Here is a 24,495-nt window from a genome sequence, read left to right on the forward strand (position 1 = left end):
TTTAAATTATGGCATGTAACCAAATTAAAATTAGGATGAGAACAAGACGGGACAGTTGGAATAGGGTCGGATTATGATTGTCCCATCCTCACCCTAATAGGGATTATCTTATCTTGTCTTTTTTTTTTTTTTTGAGAAACCACCCTCGAAGAAAGAGGGGGGGATCATTTTATAACTTCAGAAACATACACGTCTATCACTCCTGGAGGAACATCCTCCATCCAGGATTGGAAATTTACAAAGTTACATGCCATTCTAGCAAGCCCGTGGGCAACTCTATTGCCTTGTCTACGAGTATGATTAAAGAGAACACCTCCAAGCGATGAGGACACCGACTTGATATCCTGCAAAATGTGACCAAAGCTGGAAGCAGAGAGACCATTACTGCTAAGGGCTTTAATGATAATCTCAGAGTCACCTTCCACAACTACCTTGTTGAAGCCGAGATCCTTTGCAAAGCAGAGGGCACCCCGAGCTGCCAATACTTCCACCATCTCTACGGATGTAGGCAGTGGAATGTGTTGTGTAAAAGCAGCCATAACTAGACCCATGTCATTGCGAATTATTGCTCCCAAACCAGCAGAGCTAGAGTCGCCGAATGTTGCTCCGTCGAAGTTAACTTTAACCCAGTTCGGGGGAGGAGGCAACCATTTAGTGACCTTTGGATGGGAGGGAGATTTTGGATGGTTAAGGGAGGATTGTTGGAATTCTAGAAGGCTGGCAGACGCCAGCTGGTTGAGCATAGCTAGCGGAGCGACTGCATCACCCACACGGAGCTTGTTGCGCCGAGTCCAAATCTGAGAAACAATCATGGCAAATAAATCCATATGGTGACTCCTATCAAATCCCACTTGCAGAACATCAAGAAAGCTAGAAGCCTTACCCGCTTCTTTAGTAAGCCAACTAAAGTGAACATTCCAAACCTGCACTAGTGAAGAGCATGACCAGATTGCATGGAGCGTAGATTCCAATTCCAGGCCACAGGAAGAGCAAGTAGCATCGATTGGAATTTTCCTTTTCCTGAGGTTAGACTTCGATGGTAGTGAGTCAAACCCCGATCTCCACATTAAGTTCTTTACTCTGTTCGGAACTTTTAAATTCCAAACTCCTTTCCACAGCCGCCTAGCACTGGAGGGGTCTGAGGCCCTGGGGAGCTCATCAAGTTCCATATTTACCAGCAAATGATAACCGGACTTAACAGAGTAAATACCATCCCTGTTTAGCGGCCAGAACCTTACATCTTCGCAATTGCCAAAGCTGAGAGGAATGGCCTTGATTATGGCTGCTTCGTAGGGAAGGAAGTTTGTGTCAATTAACTCCTGTGCCCAGCATTGCCCCACATTATCGATAAGACTTGATACCTTTTCCCGGCTGTCCAACAAGAGGGGTTTTGAGATGATTTTCTTGAGGCTAGGATCAGGTAGCCAATTATCATGGTAGATCTGGATTGATGCACCGTTGCCCACCCTCCACAACATGCCTTGTTGGATAATCCCTTTGCCCTTGAGGATGCTTTTCCAAGCAAAGGACCCTTCCCTTCTTTTGCCTCAAGAATGCTACCCGTAGGGAAGAATTTGGCTTTGAAAAATCTATAGAAAAGGGAGTCCTCGCATGCTAGCAGGCGCCACACTTGTTTCGCTAGCATCGCGTCATTAAACTTTTGAAGATCCCTAAAACCCATGCCGCCTAAACTCTTTGGTTTACAAAGCGAGCTCCACTTGGCCCAGTGGATTTTCCTCTGCTCACCACGCTGCCCCCACCAAAATTTCTTAATCAGGGATTCAATTTCATTGCAAAGGGTGATTGGTAGCTTGAAACAACTCATGGCATAGGTCGGTATTGCTTGGATGACTGCCTTGAGAAGCACTTCCCAGCCAGCTTGAGAGAGGAGCTGCTCTTTCCAACCTTGAAGCTTCGCCCAAACCCTTTCCTTAATGTACCTGAAACTTGCCTTCTTGTTTTTTCCTATTAAGGTTGGTAAACCCAGGTATTTCTCGCATTGTTTCACTTCTTGGACTCCAAGAGAAGCCTTAATTTGGTTAAGGGTGTGCGGGGGGGGGGGGGGGTAGACTTACTAAAGAATAGGCTCGTTTTGTGCATATTAAGGAGCTGCCCCGAAGCTTTCTCGTAGCAAGAGAGGAAAGACTGAATTTTTTGGCATTCAAGCATGGAAGCTCGGCAGAAAATCAAGCTATCGTCGGCAATAAACAAGTGGGTGAGCCTTGGGCCTTTTTTGCAAATGGAGATTCCTCGGATATGACCCAAAGCTTCTACTTGGTGTAAAAGGTTGTGGAGACCTTCTGTGCACAGTAGAAACAAATATGGGGAGAGAGGGTCCCCTTGTCTGATGCCTCTCAATGGTCGAATCACGGATGAAGGTTCTCCATTAATAAGAATGGAGTAGCTCACCGTAGTAACGCATTCCATCATTAAAGCTACCCAATTCTCAGCAAAGCCCATCTTTCTCATGATCTTCTCAAGGTAAAGCCATTCAACACGGTCGTAGGCCTTACTCATATCCAACTTCAAAGCCATGAAGCCCGTCTTGTCGGACTGGTGGTTTTTCATATAGTGAAGGGTTTCAAAGGCCATGAGTACGTTATCTGTGATGACTCTCCCAGCCTGGAAAGCGCTTTGATTTTCTGAAACTACAGCAGGTAAGATCACCTTAAGTCTATTAGCTAGGACTTTGGAAGCTAGTTTATAGACTACATTACAAAGGCTGATTGGCCTGAATTCAGTAATGTTTTCTGGAGATTTCACTTTTGGAATCAATGTAATATTTGTATGATTAATCACAGCAGGAATTTTGCAATTATTTAAACATTCTAGGACTGTAGAGCATACCTCATCACCAATAAGAAACCAAAAAGATTGATAGAATAGAGGGGGCATACCGTCAGGGCCAGGGGCAGTGGCAGGTTCATCTGATTCATGGCCGCCTCAATTTCGTCCCGAGAGAAGGGTCGAAGGAGTTGGTCATTCATCTCCTGTGTAACTGATGGTTGGACGGCTTCCAGAATATTATCGAATTCTGTGGGTTGTGAAGAGGAGAACAGAGTATGGTAGTATTGGGTTGCAATCTCCTTAATTTGGGAGTCCTCCGAACACCAGGCATTTTCCTCATTTCTTAAACCCAAAATCCTGTTTCTACGAAATCTCTGGGAGGCTTTACTGTGGAAGTATCTAGTATTACGGTCTCCCTCTTTCAAAAACAGAATTCTTGACCGTTGGTGCCACATTTGACTTTCTTTGTCCAGCAAGTCATTAAGCTCAGCTTTCAAAGACCAAATTAAATTTGCATCACCCCTCCCTACTGCAGCATCTAATTCGGCTCTGTTAAGTTTCTTCGAATTCAACTCAATTGATCTCTTAATGTTACCGAAAGAAAGGTGACTCCATGAGAGTAATTTATCACCACAGTTTTTTAATTTACCTGCAACCATGGTCATTGAAGCATCTGGAGAGGAGAGGCCCCATGCGTCCTTCACAGTCCGGCTACATCCCCCTTCACTTAGCCACATCTTTTCGAATTTGAAGGGCCTATTCAGCTTCGGGATTATACCTTCTGGGTAGATAATAATTGGTTTATGATCTGAGGAGTGGGTATTAAGATGGTGAATTGCCGTGCCCGGGTTGAGGAAGTACCATTGGTTGTTGGCTACTGCCCTGTCAAGCCTTTCAAACACCATACCGCCCTGCCTTCTACCCTTCCAGGTGAATTTATCTCCCTGATATCTAAGGTCCTTAAGCCCACATTCGTCAAGGGTATCGCGGAAAGCCTTCATACAGCCCTCATGTCTTGGACCGATACCCAATTTCTCATGTGACCACAGAATTTCATTGAAATCCCCTGCGCATAGCCAGGGAAGGGAAACAGTAAGATGTAAGGACCTGATCAAGGACCAAGTTTCTGGTTTTCTTGCTGCTTCCGCAAACCCATAAATACCAGTAAAACGCCATTGAGTTTCTGGACTACTACCAACAATAGTATCAATATGATTGGGGGTGGAAGAAATTACCTCAATGTGGACCGATTTTTTCCAAAATAGAGCTAGACAACCGGTTTTATTCACCTGAGGAACAATCCAAAAATGATCAAATAGAAGTTCCCGACATAGCCGCTTCAAACGCTCTTCTCCAGCCCAAGTCTCGGCTAAGAAAAGAGCAGTGGGATCTTGACTTCGAACCATGGATCCGAGTTCACGAACGGTGCGCTGGTTCCCAAGCCCACGCACGTTCCAGCACAACCAACTCATTGGGCTCAGCGGGGCTGGAGAGCAGCCGCCGCCGTTGGTGAGAGGTTGTCATTTTTGCCATCGCATGGAGAGGCTCTGCGTTTTGCTGGAGAGAGAACATCAAAGGATGGAGGGAGAAGACGCTTGCCCAGAGAAATGTTTAGAGATTGATCTTCAGAGAGAAAGGAAGGCCTTTGGATACGGGACCATTTTTTCTCTTCATGGGCTTGAGGGGTGGTTTGGGGACGGTTTGTAATGTCCTGGAGGGGCTTTGATGTAATGGGTTGGTGTATTGGGGAGAGAGAGTCTAGGCCTGGGACAGATTTTGAGAGAGGCCCATTGCTTTTCATTTGGTGGGCCTCCGCATGGTCAAAGCAAGATATCTCTTGGTCAATCTCGTTGATTAGCTCTTCAAAGTCTCTGGTGGGGGGAGATTTCAAGTTGGTGTCAAAATTTGAATTTGACTTGGTCAGCTGAGCCCCTGATTTTTCGAGATTGGACATCTTGAAGTCATTTGCATTAAAAGTTGACAGAGGGGGAGGGGTGGACACCGAGGCCCTTCCTGTGGCCATTGTGGGCGGTTGAGTGGGCGGATCCGGTGAGTAATGGCCTGAGTTTTCCATGTTTTTCTTTGCAAAAAAACCTGGAACATTTATTACATTCTTTCTTGAAGCTTGAAAAGGCGGGGCCCTTAGCCAGGGGCCATATTGATGATCTTTTTGTTGGAGAGAACCTTCACTGTCAATCCATTTATTGCAGTCTTTATCACCATGGGTAAGGAGCCCACACCAATAGCACAAGTTGGGTAGACGTTCATATTTAAATGAAACCCAGTGCTCTCTGCCATTCTCCAGCGTGATGAGTCTGCCCCTGCATAGAGGTAGAGAAATATCAACTAAAACTCTAACTCTTATGAAGCTGCCACCGTCACTGTCAGGGGCATCTGAGGGGTGGATGATGGTTCCTATGGCTTCACAAATCTGCTCTGCTACTTCTCTGTTTCGGAACCTAACAGGTATATCAAAAACTTGTACCCAGAAAGCTACCTTCTTCATTTCTATGGGGTTGAGGGTTGTATCTTTATCATATTGGGTTAACACCACTAAGTGTTTGTCAAAGGACCAAGGTTCCGTTTTGATGATTCTATCAATGTCACCCCTGTTGTCGAAAGAGAAAAGCATCAGATGGTTTCCTAGATTTTTTATTTTAAATCCTGACTTGGATCTCCAAAGAGGAGTGAATGTGTTGGCTATGGCTTCAATGTTGAGTGGGCGTTTTGTGAGGAATCTCGCTGCAATGGCGAACTCTTCTATTGCTTGCTCCTTTTGCAGACGGAGACCGGATCCTTCTTTTTCAGAGAGGGAAAGCGAGCTCCAGTGTTTTGTAATGTCCTCCATTGATGGTGTTCTAGAGATTAAAAGCTATCCTAGGTGTTTCCCAGACCCCTGAGAAAAAACCCACAAGCCTTGGGATAACGTTGTTATCTCAAGGGACTAACTCACCTTCACTAGGAAGGGACGACAATGTCACTGTCTAGGCGAAGTTTCCAGGAGGAGACTTTCCTAGCAACAGGACAACTTTGGTTTCCGCTCTTATCTTGTCTTGCCCCTCATTATAGGTCAAATTAAAACAATTATACTTCAATATATAATTCATTATTTTTAATGAGCAATAATACAAATCAATGTGATGTAGTAACTTTTAGCTTACCGCTTATAATTGTAACAATTAGTCTTATTGTAACAAGCTGAATTGGATAAAATATAAGCCAAGTTAGTTAAAGACATTGTTGTAATCTGATTTACAGTTTATTTCATGAATAATTTAAGTTAGAGCTCATAGAGACTAAACCAAACCAAGGCTATGCATTTATAAATAGCCTCACTATTGTAAAGTATAGTAGTTTTTGGAATAATAACCTTTTGAATAAGTCTAAGAGCTTTGTTTCCAAGAAAGTATTCTTGAAGAATTGATATTCTTTCATTCCCTTTAACACAATTTAGAGTCATCAACCAATCTCTTTCTACCACCATGCATTTTTTACGCGATAGTCACTCTATAAGTACAAATTCTTGTGAGGTGTGGGAGGGTAAACGCTAGGCTTCATACAACCTAGCCTAGCCTTAAAAATAGTCTACATCACGGCATTTTACACACACAATAGAGGGAGGCTGGGAGGGACAAACAAATTCTGTTCTTAACCAACCCACCCGGTTATTCGAGGCAAAGAACTCACCTGTCCCCACCCCATTCCCTCTTCAGAGGAAGAAAACTCACATAGGTCAAGGACTATTTTGATTCAAAACAGTCTGCCCATTTCCAAGATAATCTTCTTCTTTTTTATTTTGGAATTTTATGACAGTTGTTGACTCGACTTAGAACTACCATTTAGCTAAGTGCAACAACAAGATTGTTTAATTTGATAATTGTGAATTAACAGTGGTCACAGTATGCGAATCAAAATCATCCTCATTTGTTTTGAAATTGATATATGGTCATTTCCTGGCGAAAATTTAATTTCCATGAAATTCCTGGTATACTTGCTACATAGTCTCGTATGATTTAAAATCCCCAGTCAAATTAAGTACGATAATTAATTTTACTTAACATAACACCATGTACACTTTTAAATTCCTGAAAAATTAAATCTTCACATTGAAATTATCATTTTTTTTTTTTTTAGGTACGAGGTGTCACAGGAAAAGCTCCTGTCTATCAAAGCTTGAACTGGGATAAAGCCACATCCAAACAATAGTGAACTATAGTTCTTCCAATTAGCAGCAGATGTATAGCTCTCCCCAAACAACCCGCATAAAACAGTCAACACACAAATAGTAGTATGCAAAGTTGCAGCACATATATTGCAAATTAGCTACAGTAGGCATTGCACACATTTTCTGCAGTTAAATCTCCATATTTTGCTTTAATTACATGCAAATGTTTCTCTGCATCTTTGCCAGCTATTAGCAGACCATCAGTAATCAGACACGACGTTCAAAATCCGAGCACCAGGGTTAGTCCTTCCTCCATTACGCTTTATTGCGCTATGGACAGTTAAATGGCATATGAAACACGAGCCAATTCTACTCCAGAACATGCTACAAGAAGGGCTGTACTCCATTGTTTATGGTTCCAGAACTGACCATCTACTGAAAGCCAAGGCATCACTCATGTTTTAGAACAACAGCTTCGAAAATGCCATCAGATCTGAAGTTAGGAGCAAACAGCCTCGGATCAACAGGTCCTGGAAGACTGAAAGAGAGCGTGAATGGTCCAGGTGGGCATAATTGCTGGAATTCCATCTCAAAAACACGGGACCGTTTCTTTATAGTTCTTCCACCAGATGTTGACCCTCGGAGATGAACCTTGCCGTTAGATTCAATCTCACAGCTGAATGGGCCTGCAACAACAAATGATATCAACTTGAGGAAGTTCAGAAAAGAGCACGCCACTTTAGAAGAATAGCATGAAACCAGGAAAGGAAAGCAACAAGTTGAAGCAAGATAGTTGGATTTGCTGAGACACTGATGCAAGCATGTGTTACAAAAGCATGCATGATATAGTTCACAAGACCAATAGATATAGTTCCATTATCAAGAACCATGAATTGCCTTGAATTTGTAAAATATTGTCAGATTATTGAACTGTTCTACTTGAATGATGCGCATATGACTTTTTATTTTCTTAATAAATTACTAATTACTGAAACATAACTTATAGGGCCAAACTAAGCTCTATGAACGATATACACAAGGCATGCTCACAGCGCATAATTAGAGGGTTCAAGCAGAAAAGAAAATTGTATATCCTCCAAGTGGATTCCTTTCTACCGTAATTTACCTGGGAATAAGGGTAGTACATCATGTGCACATATGCAGAGATAGCAACATGGTCTGCTGCTTATTCCAGAATGTGCAGTCTTTTGCACATGGATATACTCCAAAAACCACTTTTATGGATCTAGATTATCAGTCTAGCAAGCTGGAAGTCTTTACTTATCTAGGATCTAATGTCATCTTATGTGCAATACTTTGTTTTTTATTAGCAAATCTGAGAAATTCTGTGAAGGAAAGGAAAGAAAAAATTTGAAATTAAGATTCATCAGGTAAGCATATCTCTGTAGTGATACAGCAGTAAACATGTCACTAAGATCAATAATCCAAATAGGGAAAAAAGTATTTGTATTATGTTTAATAATACCTAACATTGCTGAGAAACAGGAGGGACATACAGATCTATCCCATGAATGGATGTCAGCAATAGATTTTCAACTCTCTTTTTTTAGGCACGTGTGCAGATGGGAGACAAGTGAGTCTGTGCTCAATGCACAAGAAGAGACTTAAACCCTTGGGGCATTGTCACAAAATACGAGACTAACTACCAATTTCTATGTCAGAAAAACTCAAAGGAATTGACAGGGGCCGCACAAGCAGATGAACCCAAAGACATGATAGATGAACTAAAAGCGATACAGCATACCAGAAAATATTTTCTATTGACTAATATGGAGAAACACTTTACAACACACATCAGAACAGATTATAAGCATCACTGACCAGAATACGCTATGAGTCTATGACTAATTTAGAATGCAGCCTCTGCAAACATCTATGGTCTTGAATCAAAAAGGCCAATCCTCAGCTTCTGAGGTCTTTCACAGGACATCTCTATGGCCCATTATAGAGGTGCTCACCAATATGAACACAAGGATTTGTAATTTAACAGAGCAACCATACGCAAATGGAAGCATGCAGAAACAGAGAGCAGCCAACTGATATATGTTATATAGTGAGCATGTCCATAAGTGTAAGACTTATCAATTACCAACGTAATAAATATCAAATATTAGCATGAAGAATTGAAGGGAAATGGGGAAAGGAAACAATCATACAAAAATCCTTCTTAACTCCCGGTAGAGCAACTCGAAATAAATATGCAGCTTTGCTGATACCAATGTCCACAGCACCAATAGGTGGTCCAATTTTCCCCTTTCTAGCAGTCCCACCCAAAACAATAGAAGCATGCAAGTTACAATCTTCTACATTTGGAATAGAGAGAAGAGGCATCATGACAGGTCCATCTAATTTACAAGTCCTCTCGTAAGTTCCTCTTTTACTTTGATGTTTTGACACAGGAACTACATGGGGAAATGCTGGCATTGACAGAGGATCATTGCGGTGCCTTCTCATGTATTTTTGTCGAAATCTTGTTGATGAATTACCATTTCCATTGGCAGTGTATTTTGCAGCTTTCTCCACACTACCATTCATGCAATTCTGCTCACCATCGTTGCCAGCTTGGTACTCGTGCTTGTAACATAGGGCTTCATTTATGTCTATTTGCAAATTATCAATACCAGCTAAAGATCTGAACCTTTCCAGATCCTCCTCTTTCATATATGATGTAATAGGATCACAAATAAGAACAATTCCCTTCACAATCCTGAAGCTTGCAGGGAACCATATCTGTTTATGAAGATTCAAAGGGAAAAGACTAGTGAACTGCTTACTTTCTTCTATCAACCCTGAGCTTGGGGAAGGAAGGGTTCCCTTTAGGTACATATGCAACATATTTGGTTTTAAGACGAGGCTAGGACTAGCTTTCCTCAGTACATAGTAATATAAGCTCTCCAATAGAGAAATGCTGACATATGAAGGGCCGAGATCGCTCAACGTATATGTTGCTAAACCTTCATTTAATTTTTGAAGTGCTGAGCACCTTGGGTTATCAGACTTGACATCAGGACCAAAGTAAGTGCTCATGATGAAATTGAGCAAAAAATGCTGGTTATCAAATGGTGGTTGGACTGAGCTTCCAGGAGTTCCATTTTCACCTTCTGAGCCCATGCCTTGCATCAACTTCTTTAAAAGTCACAAAAGCCTGCTAAAACACCTAAAAATAAGTAAAATCAAATTATTATTTTTTCCTGTCTAGAAGCATCACATTACATATTTCTTCTATAGTTTTTAATGTTTTATTGACTTTGATTACTATCATGATTAATAATAATCAAAATGCAACAAAATGCTACTAGGCTATTTAAAAAGCACTCCTCAAGGCTCATTGAATGCAATATTTTAATGAATGAAGAAATGGAATATGTTCAATCAAGTAATCATTTAAAAAATGGGTCTAAGTTGGTTTACCTATGAACTATAGAACGCTATGAAGCCATAAAGGAATACAAAAATACATATATTCACACACACACACATATTTTCCCTTGCTTTGTAGACCACTAATATCCAAATTTTAGTCTTTCAGATGAGTTAATTCTGCTTTATAGAGTTTAAACAAGTACATATGTTTCTTAATTCTTCAAACAAATATAGACAATATGGGAAAATTCTCTTATATCTTACTTGGCAATACAAAGCAGTTCTTTACAATGCCATACCAACATTCTCATATATTTATTTACAAAGTAAACCCACATTTTTACATCCATTTTTTCACATCCACTTTTATGTTTTAAATGTCCCACTTTTTAAAATGTGTACAGTTTCACATCAATTGTGGATATATGTGTAAAATAATAGATGTAAACAAGTGCGAAATTTATTGATAAAAAAATTAAAACAAAAAAACATTCTCCGTTCACACCGTGAAACATGATTTCCGTTAAAACTGTAGAATCGTATTTTAAAAACACAATTTCAGTCATGCGACGGTGTGTGTGTGTATGGTGAGTGTGTGTAATAAGGAGTGTACGACCATCATTACTCATTTATCTTACGCTGCCTCCAATTTTCATCACCCAGTAGCCCTAGTCAGTCAAGACAAAAAACAATACATGCACTTTCAGATTTTATTTGCCATCAACTTTACCCATGAAACTGTGGTCCTAAGCTAGGCATTTAATATGGTCTAGACCCACACTCTCACTCCCTTGCCCCCACAACCGGACCCGGCCGTATCAAACAGTAATATTGGAAAACATTTTAGAACAATGGCCAATTTCAAAACTTTAGAACAGTGAACACAGTTTTAAAACGAATTCAACAGTAATTACTACAAAAAAAATAAATAAATTTCACTGTAATGTAAATATTAAAACACCTAAAAAAGGTGGCATTAAAATTGAGAATGTAAGCGTGGGCTTAAGTTTACCGTATCTATTGTGGGGAGAACGGAATGTGGTCAGTAATTTGCTCCTGTTTTGGCCCCAATGTGAGTTGAAAATGGGAAGTAGAGGTGTTTTGTTTTTCAGTGATAGAAAGTAAAAACACAATTTTGGAGCGTGGAGAAAGCGGCGCAGTGAGAGAGTCTCCTCTAGTCTAGTCTAGAGACTAGTTTTTTTTTTTTTTTTTTAGTGGGATGTAAAAGTTGGGTGTACCAGAGGAGAAGGTATTAGGTGAGACAATGGGCTTAAAAGCCCGTCTCACACAGAACCAGAATTTTGTCGTACCAGAGGCAGCGTGTGGAGTGTGAGGGCGTCCACTGTAGTTGTAATTTCAGTTTGTAACATCAGGAGCTCGATTGGGTCGACGTCGTTTTGTGTTACTAAATCCTGCGCCTTCTTTTTTTGAAGTAATTTTAGTGGCGATGTGTTTGTTAGGTCAAAAACCCGAAAGTTCTCGCCTTAACAAATGCTTTTGGTAATAATGAAATGATAACGCAAGCATTTACAGTAGTTATATAAAAAAATTTAATAATAATTTATATAAATAAGTTGAAGAGTTCATAAAATAAATATGAAAATTGATAAAAATAAGCATGCCTAAATTATTAATTAAAATTAAGTCTAAAAAATAAGCCACTTAATATAATTCAAACCCTAAATCACATAAGTAACATCACTAAAAAAAAATATGAAATTAAAGGATGTCATATTGTAGCAAAGTTTTGGCTAAATAAAATCTTATTGCATTATATTTCTTAAAATTCTAGAAATAAAGGCATATCTTACAAATCAAAGTCATATTCTATGCATATTTCATATCTCACTGGTTGCTCTATTCTCATGGATTACGATCTAAACTAAAACTTGAAGCTCTATCTTTATTGAAAAGTCAAGCATCAATCTCATTATAAAATTATTGTTTTCATTATACTTTAAATTCAAACAAGGGTACTACAATAACCCATAAATGTAATTTAATTCAAAATTACAAAAGTGGATGAATCATAACACCTCGTTTAGCTTGCATAGGTTGCAAGAAAACCATTGGGTCTTACTAGGTTTAATCAGTTCAATTGTATAAGTGGTCCAATTAAACAATTGGATCAGTTTAAGCACCAGTTCATTGGGTTACTAGTTCCATTAATGAGTCGAGTCAAATTTAATAATTATGTCAAACTATATAAGGCCAAATCCAAATGAAAAATTGGTCATCAGTAAGTTTAGTGAATGAAACCCAATCCATCAATTTTATAAGTTTTTAATTTTTAAGTCTTTTTGTAAACCCGGTTTATAACACTAATATTACTATTTTCGTGTGTGTTCTAATAAGTATTACTGTTTACTAAAAAAAAATATCTTTTTATGTGATCGCAGTTAATTCAATCTTAGATTCTCTCACCTCTTCTTGATTGGCTTGTAACTACCCTGTCTCCATATTTATCCTTACACAACACCTACTCTCTCTCTCTCTCTCTCTCAATTTTTCAATTAAAAAAAAAAAAGAAAAAAGCAACATCCAGTAATAGATGTTAATCTGTGTACAAATGCTAATCTCTATACCTAACAAAGAAACAATATAAAAATTTTGAATTATCAATTGTTTGAATAACATCTGGTATGGGATATGTACGAGGATGGTATGGATTCACGAAGATCAATGTCAATTAAGAAATTAGGAGTTTTTTGGCTAAATATTATAAAAAAATGAAGTTTATTTTTGATATGGGCATTCTTCAAACTTATTTGGAAAATGAGGGGAGAAACAAATTTAGTCAATAATGTTGCCGAAATTCTAAGAAAAAGTATGAGAGAGGAGAGAGAAATGGTGTGATGGAAGGAGAGAAAGACAATTGAATTTCAATGATGTAGTTACCGAAATTCCTACCCAAAATGCAAGCTACCCAAATTAGAGGAGTGCCGAAAAAAAGAGAGAAAAAAAAAAAAGAATTATGACAATGGAGTTGCTGAAATTGTAGGGGAGAGGAGAGGGATAAAAAAGAATCAAGGCAATGGAGTTGCCGAAAATGTGGAGAAGAGAAAAAAAGAAGAAGAAAGAATTATGGCAATTGAGTTGCCGAGAATGTAGGGAGAAAAAAAAAAAAAAGAATCATAGCTTGCTGATAACTGGAGAAAAAAAAAATTATGGCAAGCCACAATTTAGGCAACTCCATTGATCATTGCCTTTTTTTTTCTTTTTTTTCCCAGTTTCAACAAGCCACAAATTTTTTTTTTTTTTTGGTGTACCTATGAACTGTAGAACTCTATGAAGCCATAAAGGAATACAAAAATACATATATTCACACACACTCATATTTTCCCTTGCTTTGCAGGCCATTAATATCTAACTTTTAGGGCCCGTTTGTTACAGTTATTTAAATAATAATTTTCAGTATTTAAACAACATTACATGTATTTTTATACATTTTTTCACCGACACGTATTTCTAAAAAATATTAATAGCATTACTAGAACAATATTACCAAATGGGCCCAAAAGTCTTTCGGATGAGGTTATTCTGCTTTATAGAATTTAAACAAGTACATATATTTTTCTTAATTCTTCAAACAAATATAGACAATATAGGAAACTTCTCCTATATCTTACTTGGCGATACGAAGTAGTTCTTTACAATGCTATACAAAGTACTAACATTATATATTTATTGGGGCTTTTATTCTCTAACATCCACATTTTTACATCCATTTTTTCACATCCATTTTTATGTTTTAAATATCTATGCTTTTTCCCACTTTTTAAAATGTGTAAATTTCCGCATCAATTAGGGATATATGTGTAAAATAATAGATGTAAACAAGTGTGAAATAATATTTAATTTATTTACTGATCAAAAATAAAACATAAAAACATTCTCATATATCTTCAGAAAATCTTATTACACACTCACTATGTTGCACACTTCGTTCACGCTGTGAAACATGATTTCAATTAAAACTATAAAATCATGTTTTAAAAACATGATTTCAATTATGTGACAGTGTGGATACAGTGAGTGTGTAATAAGAAATGTATGACCTTCATTACTCATATATCTTGCGCTACTCTTCATCACCCAGTAGACCATCAAAGTCCTAATCGGTCAAGACTCAAGACTAAACCATACATGCACTTTCAGATTTTATTTGCCATTAACTTTACTCATGAAATTGTGGTCCCAAGCTAGGCATTTAATATTTCCTAGACCCTCATTCTCACTCCCTTGCCTCACAACCGGACCCTTTGTTCTAAAATTGGTAAACATTTTAGAACAAAGGCCAATTTCAAAACTTTAGAACAGTGAACACAGTTTTAACACGAATCAAACAGTAATTACTACAAAAAAATTTCACTGTAATGTAAATATTAAAACACCTAAAAAAGGTGGCATTAAAATTATGATTCCAATTGTTTTCCAATCTAGAAAACTATAAAGCTAAATGGACAATTTGACATATCTGCTTCTTTCCTTCTTTTACTTCTCTCCACTCATCACGTAGCTATAATAAATGGCAAACTAACCTTCATGACAGCAAAGGCACTATTTATATGTTTATGCTTTTAAGGCATACCTCTAACCGAATCCTGATCCAAACAAATGTGTTTCAAAACTGGTGAACAGTAGATAAACGAAGCACCCAATTTGATCATCAAATATAACAAGTTGAACTACAGCAGTATCTTCCTTCAGAAAAGCCTGTGGAGAAGAAAGTCAAGTAACCTGCTGCAGTTTTATAACTAATCATTGAACGGAATGATGATAAGCATTTGGTTTACAATGACGGAATGTGGGCAGTAATTTTGCTCCTGTTTTGGCTCCAATGTGGGTTGAAAATGGGAAGTAGAGGTTTTTTTTTTTTTTTTTTTTTTTTTTTTTTTTTCAGTGATAGAAAGTAAAAACACAATTCTGGAGTGTGGAGAAAGTGCGAGTGTGAGTGGGTTTTGTTCCCGGTAGCGTAGTGAGAGCATTCACAACTGGGCTTACAAATGCCATATGTAAACATATTTTAGCATTAAGCTTCAAAAGTACTCAACAGCTGTGATGCTAAACTTGTAAAATTGTAAATTTTTTTGGCATTGTGCTACAGTATCATCGTAAATGTTTAATGATACTGTAGCAACTTGGATAAATTTTATATTCTTTTTCTCTGCCTCTGTCAACCACTGCTTCTTTCTTTTCTTCCTTTCCTTTATTTTTTTCTTTGATTCTCTGTTACTTCACATCTCACTCCCTTGCTCACATCTCTCTCTCGTTCAAGCTCGCCACCGAAGTGGTCACGGTGTGGGCCGGGCGTGGAAGAAAACAAAGTGGTCACGGCGTGGCAAGATCGGCGTGGGCACAACGAATTCCGATGGGTTTGTTTGATTTTTTGCTATTAATTTTTGTCTTTTGGGTTTGGATGGGTTGGATTTTGGATTCCTATGGATTGGTATTTTGGATTCTAATGGGGTTTGGGTTGGATTTGGATTGGTTGGTTGGTTGGGTTGGCGTGGTGGGTAGTGGGTTGTTTGGTTGTTTTTGCTATGGGTTTGCTGGGTTTTTGGTGGGTTTTGTTTTGTTTTGTTTTTTTTTTTTTTTTGGGTTTTTGGTTCCAGTGGGTTTGGTGAGCAGAGGCCAATGGTGGCGTGGTGGGTAGTGGGTTGTTTGGTTGTTTTTGCTATGGGTGTACTAGGTCTTTGGTGGGTTTTGTTTTTTGTTTTTATTTTTTTTTTTGGGTTTTTAGTTCTGGTGGGTTTGGTTGGTGGAGGGCAGTGGTGGCGTGGTGGTGATTGTTTGGTTGTTGAGAAAGTGAGGGAGAGGCGGGGACAGAAATGAGAGAGAGAGAGAGAGGGAGAGAGAGAGAATTTGTTTATTATTTTATTGTATAATTTATATTATTTTAATATATTGTATAGGAAAATAAAAGTTGGGATGTTGGGTGTGTTGTAAAATACTATGGTATAATTGATAAAATAGTTTTTTGGGATGGTAAAATAGGATGGCATTTCCAGATGGGAATGCTCTGAGAGTCTCCTCTAGTCTAGTCAAGAGACTCTAGTTTTCTAGTGGGATGTAAATGTTGGTGTACCAGAGGCAGTGTGTGAGTGTGAGGGTGTCCACTGTAGTTGTAATTTCAATTTGTAACATCGGGAGCTCGATTGGGCCTAACGTCGTTTTGTGTTACTAAATCTCGTTCCTTCTTTTTTCGAAGTAATTTTAGTCGCGATGTGCCAATGTGTTTGCTAGGTCAAAAACTTGAAAGTTCTCTCCTTAGAGCAAGCATCTAGTCTCTCAAATGCCATATGTTGGTATGTTTTAGTATCAAAGCCCCAAAACCCCTCATTACCCGATCTCTCAATTCTAAAAGTTTTTACAATTGTGCTACAATACCATCATAAATTTATGATGGTACTATAGCAAGGTTGTAAAAATTATAATATATTTAATCTAAAATATCAGCCTCTTTTTCACTCTCTTCACAGTCTCTCTCTCTCTCTCTCTCTCATCATAGCTCATCTCACCAAGCCTCTCTCTTTCTCTCCTATGCCTCTGTCGAGCACTCTTTCTCTCCTCATGAGTCAACTGGGTTAATTTTCTCAGTTTCATCAAGGTGGTCCCTCCCTCTGAACCCAAACCCACCCTTCTCTCTTTCTTATCTCGCCCAACTCATTGATCCGAAGCTTCATGGCCTCTATGGCCAAAGCTTCGAGCTCCACGACCTCCATGGCTAGAGCTTCGAGGTCCATAAACTATTTGATCTTTGTTTTGGCCATGCAAAGGCCATGGGTGGTTGAATTTGTGGTGGCTGGGTTTTTTTATCTTTGAATTTTTATGATTGCTTTTTTTTTTTTTTTTTTGGAGGTTTATTGCTAGTTTTTTGTTTAGGATTTATTGATGAGATTTTATTGCAATGGTGGTTGAATTTTTCGGGCGTGGTTCGTGGGTCCGGTGTGTGGGTGGTGGCTAGGTTGCTGGCCGATGGGTATGGCTGAATTTTTCTCTACTCTTTCTTTCTTTCTACATATGGCTAAATGAACAAATCAATGGCGTTAAATCTTCATTGTTTTAAGACTTGTTTGTGAGTATTAATTGGCATAGGAGAGAAAAAAAAATTAAAGTTTTTTTTCAAAGTTGCAGCAAGGCGTGTATTGGTGGGCGGTTGTTCTGGGTTTGGGTTGGTGGTGGGTGGATGAGAAAGAGAGAAAAAATGGAAAGACAAAATTTAGATAGAGAACAGAGATGAAGAGAGAAGAGAGATAGCTTTTTTTATATTAATTTATTGTGTAGTTTATATTATTTTAATGTGTTGTATGTAAAAATAAAATATGGGATGTTGGATGTATTGTAAAATGGTATGGTATAATAGATAAAATAACTTTTGAGATGGTAAAATGGAATATTTTTTACATACGGGATGCTAATGCACTTAACAAGTGCTTTTGGCAATAATGATATGATGACACAAGCATTTAAAATATTAATGCTTCTTAGGACGACTTTTACCTTATTTTTATTTTGATTCCCCTTTGGCAAAGGAAGGGAAAGGGGGAGGACTGCGCCCAAAAAAAAAAAAAAAGATAATACATCTTCTTCATATTTTGTTGGGTCATTGGTCTAACAGTATAGTTATATAAAATTTTTAAAATTTATGAAAATAAGTGTAGGGATATGGTTTGCAGCCCAAGCCCAAGATGTATGAGATTTTGGCCCAATGAGTCCAATACAATAAATTTATAGAAAGTGGGTCGAAGAACTAGGCCCTAATGAATTTGACAACGGCTAGTATGGATTTAAAAGATGATCAAGCAAGAACAAAGAAAATAAAGCTAAATGAATTCACTGTCCGATGAGATATTTTGTCATACAAATCAATAACAGTTGGGTAAAAGTATAATTTTGATTGCTACAGTAATCTTTCTCTATTTTTTTGATCCCTTCCTTATGGAAGGTCCCTTACATTATATAGTTCTTTTTGGATCATCTTGATCCGACACTTGTTGGTCATCTGAGCCCTTACTTGAGTACATGTCCCATCAGACACATTCTTTGGCTTTCTGTGAGTTGTAGTGGCTAAGGCAGCACTCTTCAGAGATTTTCTCCACATAAATACGGCCAGAAAGGTAGCTGCAATGCATTTAATGCGGTGGTAGCAACTTTTCCTTAGATATTTTTGGGTTCCCCTCATTTTCGTATGTTTATGATGCACGTCCCTATCAATGGAGCTTCTTGGAAGGTCACCCTGATTGTTGGAATACATATTTGAGTTGTACTTATCGTATCCGATAAAAATAAGCATGCCTAAATTATTAATTAAAATTAAGTCTTAAAAACAAGTCACCTAATATAATTTGTAAGGACACGATTCCTTTGCGGCCCACTAACATTTTTGGACTCACACAATAAAGGTCCCTCACAATATTATTTGTAGAGAGTGGGCTTGAAAAGCTAGCCGCTGGTCAAGTGGCGATGCCCGGTCATGGCTTTAGAGGAATTTATGTAGAAAAAGGGGATTGGGTGTGAACATTTAAGCCCTAAGGCGTCGTACCCCGTGGGGTGGAACTCCTCGGAGCTGATCCGAGGACCTTTTGAGGCCTTATCTCGGTTACCCCACGACGGATTTTCTTCCGTGAAGTCCGGTGTTGTTGAGATGTTTTCCCCATGTAGTCTTCCTCTTTTCGGAGGTGGGATCGGCCTCCTCCAGATTTTACTTACTTCCTTATTTTATACTAGCTTGCATTCGCTGTCCTTCGTCCACGTGTAGGGTCAATCTTTGCAAACACTGACATTTTTCCCATCAGTCCAATCCCGGAATTGTCGGGGATGGTTTGATAAAGCTGCAGAGTACGGCTCTGTCAGGCGCTAGGTCTTATCTGGAAGGGTAGTAAGGATAACTTCCCCAAGGTATTTTGGATCTTACAAATTCGTCCTTATGCCAGTTTTACCCCTTTATTCCGGTGGGATTATGGATCTGCCGAGGACTAAACTGTCCTCGGCTGCTTCTCAAAATTGTTTTGTGCTCTGCATTGTAGAGCTTGGGCCACAGCTCTCCTCGGATTGGGCCTTCAGACTCTCTAAGGGCAAATGGGCCTGGTCCACGAATTGTTGGGCCCCACATAATTCAAACCCCAAATCTCACAAGTAACATCACTAAAAAGATATGAAATTAAAGGATGTCATATTGTAGCAAAGTTTTTGCTAAATAAAATCTTATTGAATTATATTTCTTAAAATTCTAGAAATAAAGGCATATCTTACAATTCAAAGTCATATTCTATGCATATTACATATTTCACTAGTTGCTCTATTCCTATGGATTACGATTTGAACTAAAACTTGAAGTTCTATCTTTATTGAAAAGTCAAGCATCAATCTCATTATAAAATTATTGTCTTCATTATGCTTTAAATTCAAACAAGGGTACTACAATGAACCCAAAAATGAAATTTAATTCAAAATTACAAAAGCGGATGAATCATAACACCCCATTTGGCTTGCACAGGTTGCAAGAAAACCACTGGTTCTTACTATGTTTAATCGGTTCTATTGTATAAGTAGTCCAATTAAACAATTAAATCGGTTTAAGCACCAGTTCATTGGATTACTAGTTCAATCAGTGAGTCGAGTCAAGTTTAATAATTATGTCAAAAAGTATAAAAAGAGAATATGTTATGCGACCTAAGTAGGTAAGGCCAAATCCAAATGAAAAATTGGTCAACATTAAGTTTAGTGAATGAAACCAATCTATCTTATAACTTTTTAATTTTTAAGTCTTTTTATGTGATTGCATTTGATTCAATCTTAGATTCTCTCACCTCTTCTTGATTGACTTGTAACTACCCTGTCTCCATATCTATCCTTACATAACACCTACTCTCTCTCTCTCTCTCTCTCTCTCAATTTTTCAATTAAAAAAAAAAAAAAAAGCAAATATGGAATCAAAAGATTTTGATATGGCATCCTCTCCTTATACATCACCATCATCAATTCCTCCGCATCATGATCGCAATCACTAGAAGATCAACCTAATACCTCACCTCTTACATCGACAACCCATGTTTGTGTGGGACGGAGCTGATGTGTGATTTTTCTTTTAATATTAAAAATGTTGCCCCTTAATTTAAAAAATGACACATCATCACTTTATTAACCACGTGAGCAATGACACTAACAATGCACATTTTTTAAGCTTCAAATACCAATATCTTATTTGAAACTTTAAAAGATAGAACAAAGCATCACGTATTAATTCATACTTCATAACTTTGTCGTGGCTTCGTCGGCATTTTAAAACATTAGTCCCCCACTCCCCATTGCAGCGGCCAATGCAGCATGCGAGATAGAAGAAGTTTGAAAAAGCACAAGTTTATGAGTATGACCAAACTGTGATGATGTGATGTGATTTTCAAGAAAACAAAAATGTAGTATGAAAATTCGAGATCCTGATTCTAAAAATTAAAGCTATTCCCTATTCTATTCCTTCATTCTTCACAGCGATCCCCAAGCATTTGGGGTTGAATCTTAAGGGTCCCCCTTGATCTGATCCATTTCTTTATCGCTTTCTGTACATAATGGAGCCCACCCACACTCTCCGACCTGGAAATATGACATCAAATTTTTTGAGCATTTAAAACAAAACAAAAAAAAGTTCTTATCAAAAAAACAATACAAGAAATTTTTAAAAAAATGGGGTGAGAGAGGCTCGAACTCTCGACCTCAGGATCACTCAGAAGCTATGAGACCTACGCGCTAGCCAACTGCGCCACCACCCCTTGTGCTATATTATGTGCAATGTTTTAATTAGATACGTAACAAGGAAGTGTATGATACTGCCATTTCGAAGTTCACAGGGGTCTTTAAGATATTCCCTCCAACCTGGCTATATGACTGAACTCATTGGGATTGCACATCTAATCATTTGGTCCATCAATGTTGGTCCTTTAAATCTTATCTATAGTATAAGGCTAAGCAAAAACTACACTATCAAAAAATACCAAACTTGCAGTGTAGTTTATTATTTCTTGAGGGTGTAGAAGTTTTTATTCTCTTTTCTTTTTCATTTGCTCTTTTCCTTTTTTCCCACCTCGCTATATCCAGGGCTAAGTATATGGTACATACTGAGAGTAAACTAACAAGGAAAGGATTCACTTTATGACATAAAAGAATTGTACAAACGTGACAAATGTTGAATATGCAAGCTGTCACAAGGTTAGGCCCACCAAGAACCGATCTTAACTTTATCAAAGTGTTTGGCATAACCTATTAAACCAACGGCTGTGATCATCTCTGATCACATATGCATGCACCATGTGAACTAGATGTGGATTATATACTATACTTCTTTCTAAATTTTCCCTTCATATGATCCTAAATTCTCAAACCCATCTCCAAGAAAAAAGCTAAGTTGGACCCGTCAAAGCCAATCATTTCAAATGCTTGAGAGTTGAGACTTACATTGCTTTGAGCTGACGGGAAGCCTTGAACCTTGAGCTCACACAACTCCTAAATCCCCCTCTCTCGATATTAACTGTTTTCTTGTTTTCTGGTTTCTGTGTCTCTCTTTGGAAAAGCAAAGCAAGACAAAGCAGATTATTTCATCTAGTTCTAGTAGCTGACCAAAAACCAAGACCCACTTTACTGTCTACTCCCAACTTTAATTGCTTATGTTATGTCTTCTCTGCTATATATATGTGCCTGACATTCCCTGTCTGTCTCATTCATTCCCACCCATCATTTCAATTGTTTCTTCTAGACCATTGTCTTTGTTTCACTTTATTGCTCCATTCCTATTGCCAGTAGATCATCATCAAATTATCGTCTTTCCAGTCTAAAATTCTTCATGGAGGTACATTATCTACATTTCCTATTGTTTTCGTTGCAATCTTAGAGGCCTTCTGTGTGCATGTGCATGTGCACTTTAATGACATTGCATATCACTAGAAATTGGACAATCATTGATTTCCAAAGCATTATTGATGCATTTCTAAGATACGGGACAATGCATTTTTCTCACCTAACCACCATTTGCAAGTGGTTTTACTTATCTCCTATCACTCCACTAGTTAACTGCCAACAAATGCAATTGTTTTCTCTGTAGCACGTTTTAGTCAAGACTGAGCTTTTTTTTTTTTTTTTTTGGCAGACTGTTGAATTGAAGGTGGAGATGGTTGGCATACATGAGAAAAGACTCAGGAAATGCTTGTCAAAATTGAAAGGTATATATATGTTGCTTTCTTTCCGAGTTATTGATCAGTGCAGCCAGCATGACAGGCAGCTTTTTAACAAAGCTAATCATGACTTTGCATAATGTAGAAGCAACTTGGCAATCGTATCTGTTAGAATTATGGTTAATTGATTAAATACATCATTTTCTAACAACTCAAACTTTTGAGACAATCGATAATTTATTAATATCATTGTTCAACAAAGTTGATGATTGATTGATTGCTCATTCCCAAAAAAATGGTCTTCATTTTAATTAGCAGGACAATGCCATGCCAGCATTTCATCTTTATTGCACCTCTCTCTCTCTCTCTCTCTCTCTCGTTTTTTTTTCTTAACCAATTAATGTAATTTGCTTTATGTTTGATCCTTGGTCACTTACAGGGATAGAGAAAGTGGAAGTTGATGCAAATAGTCAGAAGGTGGTGGTCACCGGATATGCACACCGGAACAAAATTCTTAAAGCAGTAAGGAGAGGTGGCTTGAAAGCTGACTTCTGGTCTGCACAAAACGAGCTTCTTAGTACTTATGCCAGTGCCAGTTACGGAAGCTTGAGATTCAACAATTTCAACTTGTTTTAGGAGTTTTTTTTTCCTCTTTCTTTTTGTTTTCTTTACTCTTATGGGATCATATACCGAGGTTATGTTTGTGTTTTTCATATCATTTTATTTTTTATTTATTTTTTGTTTCCCCTTTTTCTTTTACAAAAGAACTGTCCCAAGTTCAATGATGATACATAGAGTGAAATGGAAGAGTCTTAAGTTTTGCAGCTTTGCCCGGTACCTTGGACTCGATGATCGATATAGTATTAAATTAAAATTCTTGAATTATATATCAATCATTATTCATTATGATGTGGAAGTGAATGGTTGGTCTAACATGAAAAGAAGATTTCTGTATACAACTCTCTCTGCCTCTGGTCCCTCTAATTCCCACTAATCGAATTCGAATTCTTGGAGTACTGCTTGATTCGCATTGTTGCTGTTTTGAGGATAAATAATTTTTCCATTTTTGTGAAAAATTGTGTCCCTAGACAATGTAAAGGAACAACAGGTATTTGCTGTCAACCTTGGTATAAAGTACTATCTCATACTCGTTTCTCTCATATGCATACTGACCCAAATGAGGAATAGTATAACATATCAAAGAGATATTACATAAAGATTACATACGATACCTACCCCTACCCTCTTTTTTTAATTAAAAAAAAAAAGATTACATAAGATACCATGATCTTTATCAAAAAAAAAAGATACCTTAACCTATGCAAACAAAATATATTATCCCTTTATTTTTTATTTTTTTTGAAAATCCCCTTAATATTTTGTTAAACATATAAAATGGTCATAATTAACTCGTTATTATAAGAATAAATAAAGTCATTAATGTGCAGTAATACTCTCTGAGAGGAGTCAGTCACCATTTTATTTGTAAATATAAGCAGTTAAGCACATGAATTTTCACTTCTTTCTGTAAAGGTCTAACTCAAGATATTGCACTCAAGAATTAAATAGATTTAATATAAAATAATCAAATTTCCCATCAACCTTTAACCCTTGTTTTAAAACGACTTCTATCAGCTCTATGCCATGAAATGTTTCACTTTATATTAGTCTTTATATTTTTAAAATGTTACAAAAAAAAATCTTGAAATCAACAGGTATATAAAAAATACTAACGTGACAAACAAAATTCATGTAATTGGGGTCAAATAGATGCATGAAGCTTATGTATCATGAACACTGTAAAGAGAGAGAGAAAAAAAAAACCAATTGTAAGGTCTGTTTGGGATTCACTTATTTTGCTGAAACTGAAAATTTTTTACTGAAAATACTGTAGATAAAGGTAAAAGTTAACTGAAATAATATAGTGGAACCTATGAATAGTACCAAAAAGTATAGTTGGACCCATGAATAGTAGCAAAAATAAGTTAATAGTAA

The 24,495-nt window shown here is 37.6% G+C and overlaps 3 protein-coding genes and 1 non-coding gene across 7 annotated transcripts; 1 reads left to right on the forward strand and 3 right to left on the reverse strand.

The window, feature by feature from the left end:
* Window positions 1–164: 164 nt before the first annotated feature.
* Window positions 165–4,193, reverse strand: LOC115960098. The gene is made up of 4 exons (XM_031078801.1): window positions 2,898–4,193; window positions 2,298–2,847; window positions 1,481–1,965; window positions 165–1,319 (listed from the first exon to the last, which is right to left on the reverse strand). Exons 1-4 carry the CDS (start codon window positions 4,191–4,193, stop codon window positions 165–167), a joined length of 3,486 nt encoding a protein of 1,161 aa, XP_030934661.1.
* A 2,880-nt stretch (window positions 4,194–7,073) lies between these two features.
* LOC115974706 (increased DNA methylation 3) lies at window positions 7,074–15,166 on the reverse strand. 4 transcript variants are annotated; one of them, XM_031095189.1, is made up of 4 exons: window positions 15,112–15,166; window positions 11,349–11,374; window positions 9,130–10,130; window positions 7,074–7,638 (listed from the first exon to the last, which is right to left on the reverse strand). In XM_031095189.1, the coding sequence occupies exons 3-4, from the start codon at window positions 10,091–10,093 to the stop codon at window positions 7,403–7,405; spliced, it is 1,200 nt and encodes a 399-aa protein (XP_030951049.1). In that variant the 5' UTR covers window positions 10,094–10,130; window positions 11,349–11,374; window positions 15,112–15,166; the 3' UTR covers window positions 7,074–7,402. The 4 variants fall into 4 exon arrangements, with proteins under 4 accessions (XP_030951049.1, XP_030951051.1, XP_030951050.1 ...); XM_031095191.1 differs by having other exon boundaries at window positions 9,130–10,118; window positions 15,112–15,165; XM_031095190.1 differs by lacking the exon at window positions 15,112–15,166 and having other exon boundaries at window positions 9,130–10,118; window positions 11,349–11,649.
* Window positions 15,167–21,020: 5,854 nt separating this feature from the next.
* TRNAM-CAU lies at window positions 21,021–21,105 on the reverse strand. The gene is given in 2 exon segments: window positions 21,021–21,056; window positions 21,068–21,105. It is a non-coding gene; the product is annotated as a tRNA-Met (tRNA).
* Window positions 21,106–21,751: 646 nt separating this feature from the next.
* LOC115956780 (heavy metal-associated isoprenylated plant protein 28-like) lies at window positions 21,752–23,344 on the forward strand. Its single transcript, XM_031075079.1, has 3 exons — window positions 21,752–22,178; window positions 22,476–22,548; window positions 22,940–23,344. The coding sequence occupies exons 1-3, from the start codon at window positions 22,173–22,175 to the stop codon at window positions 23,134–23,136; spliced, it is 276 nt and encodes a 91-aa protein (XP_030930939.1). The 5' UTR covers window positions 21,752–22,172; the 3' UTR covers window positions 23,137–23,344.
* The last annotated feature ends 1,151 nt before the right edge of the window (window positions 23,345–24,495 follow it).

This window comes from Quercus lobata, chromosome 2 (assembly GCF_001633185.2).
Source record: "Quercus lobata isolate SW786 chromosome 2, ValleyOak3.0 Primary Assembly, whole genome shotgun sequence".
NCBI classification, from domain to species: Eukaryota; Viridiplantae; Streptophyta; class Magnoliopsida; order Fagales; family Fagaceae; genus Quercus; species Quercus lobata.

Excerpts from the sequence above, each read along its gene's own strand:
- LOC115960098 (XM_031078801.1), bottom strand. The coding sequence starts at position 4,193 with ATGGTTCGAAGTCAAGATCCCACTGCTCTTTTCTTAGCCGAGACTTGG. Across the intron at positions 2,848-2,897 it reads CACTGCCCCTGGCCCTGACG|GTATGCTCTACAGTCCTAGA; the intron begins GTATGCCCCCTC and ends ATTGGTGATGAG. Across the intron at positions 1,966-2,297 it reads GTTTCTACTGTGCACAGAAG|GAAAAAACAAGAAGGCAAGT; the intron begins GTCTCCACAACC and ends CAACCTTAATAG.
- LOC115974706 (XM_031095189.1), bottom strand. The coding sequence starts at position 10,093 with ATGCAAGGCATGGGCTCAGAAGGTGAAAATGGAACTCCTGGAAGCTCA. Across the intron at positions 7,639-9,129 it reads GGGAGTTAAGAAGGATTTTT|GCCCATTCAGCTGTGAGATT; the intron begins GTATGATTGTTT and ends TTGTTGTTGCAG.
- LOC115956780 (XM_031075079.1), top strand. Across the intron at positions 22,549-22,939 it reads ATGCTTGTCAAAATTGAAAG|GGATAGAGAAAGTGGAAGTT; the intron begins GTATATATATGT and ends GGTCACTTACAG.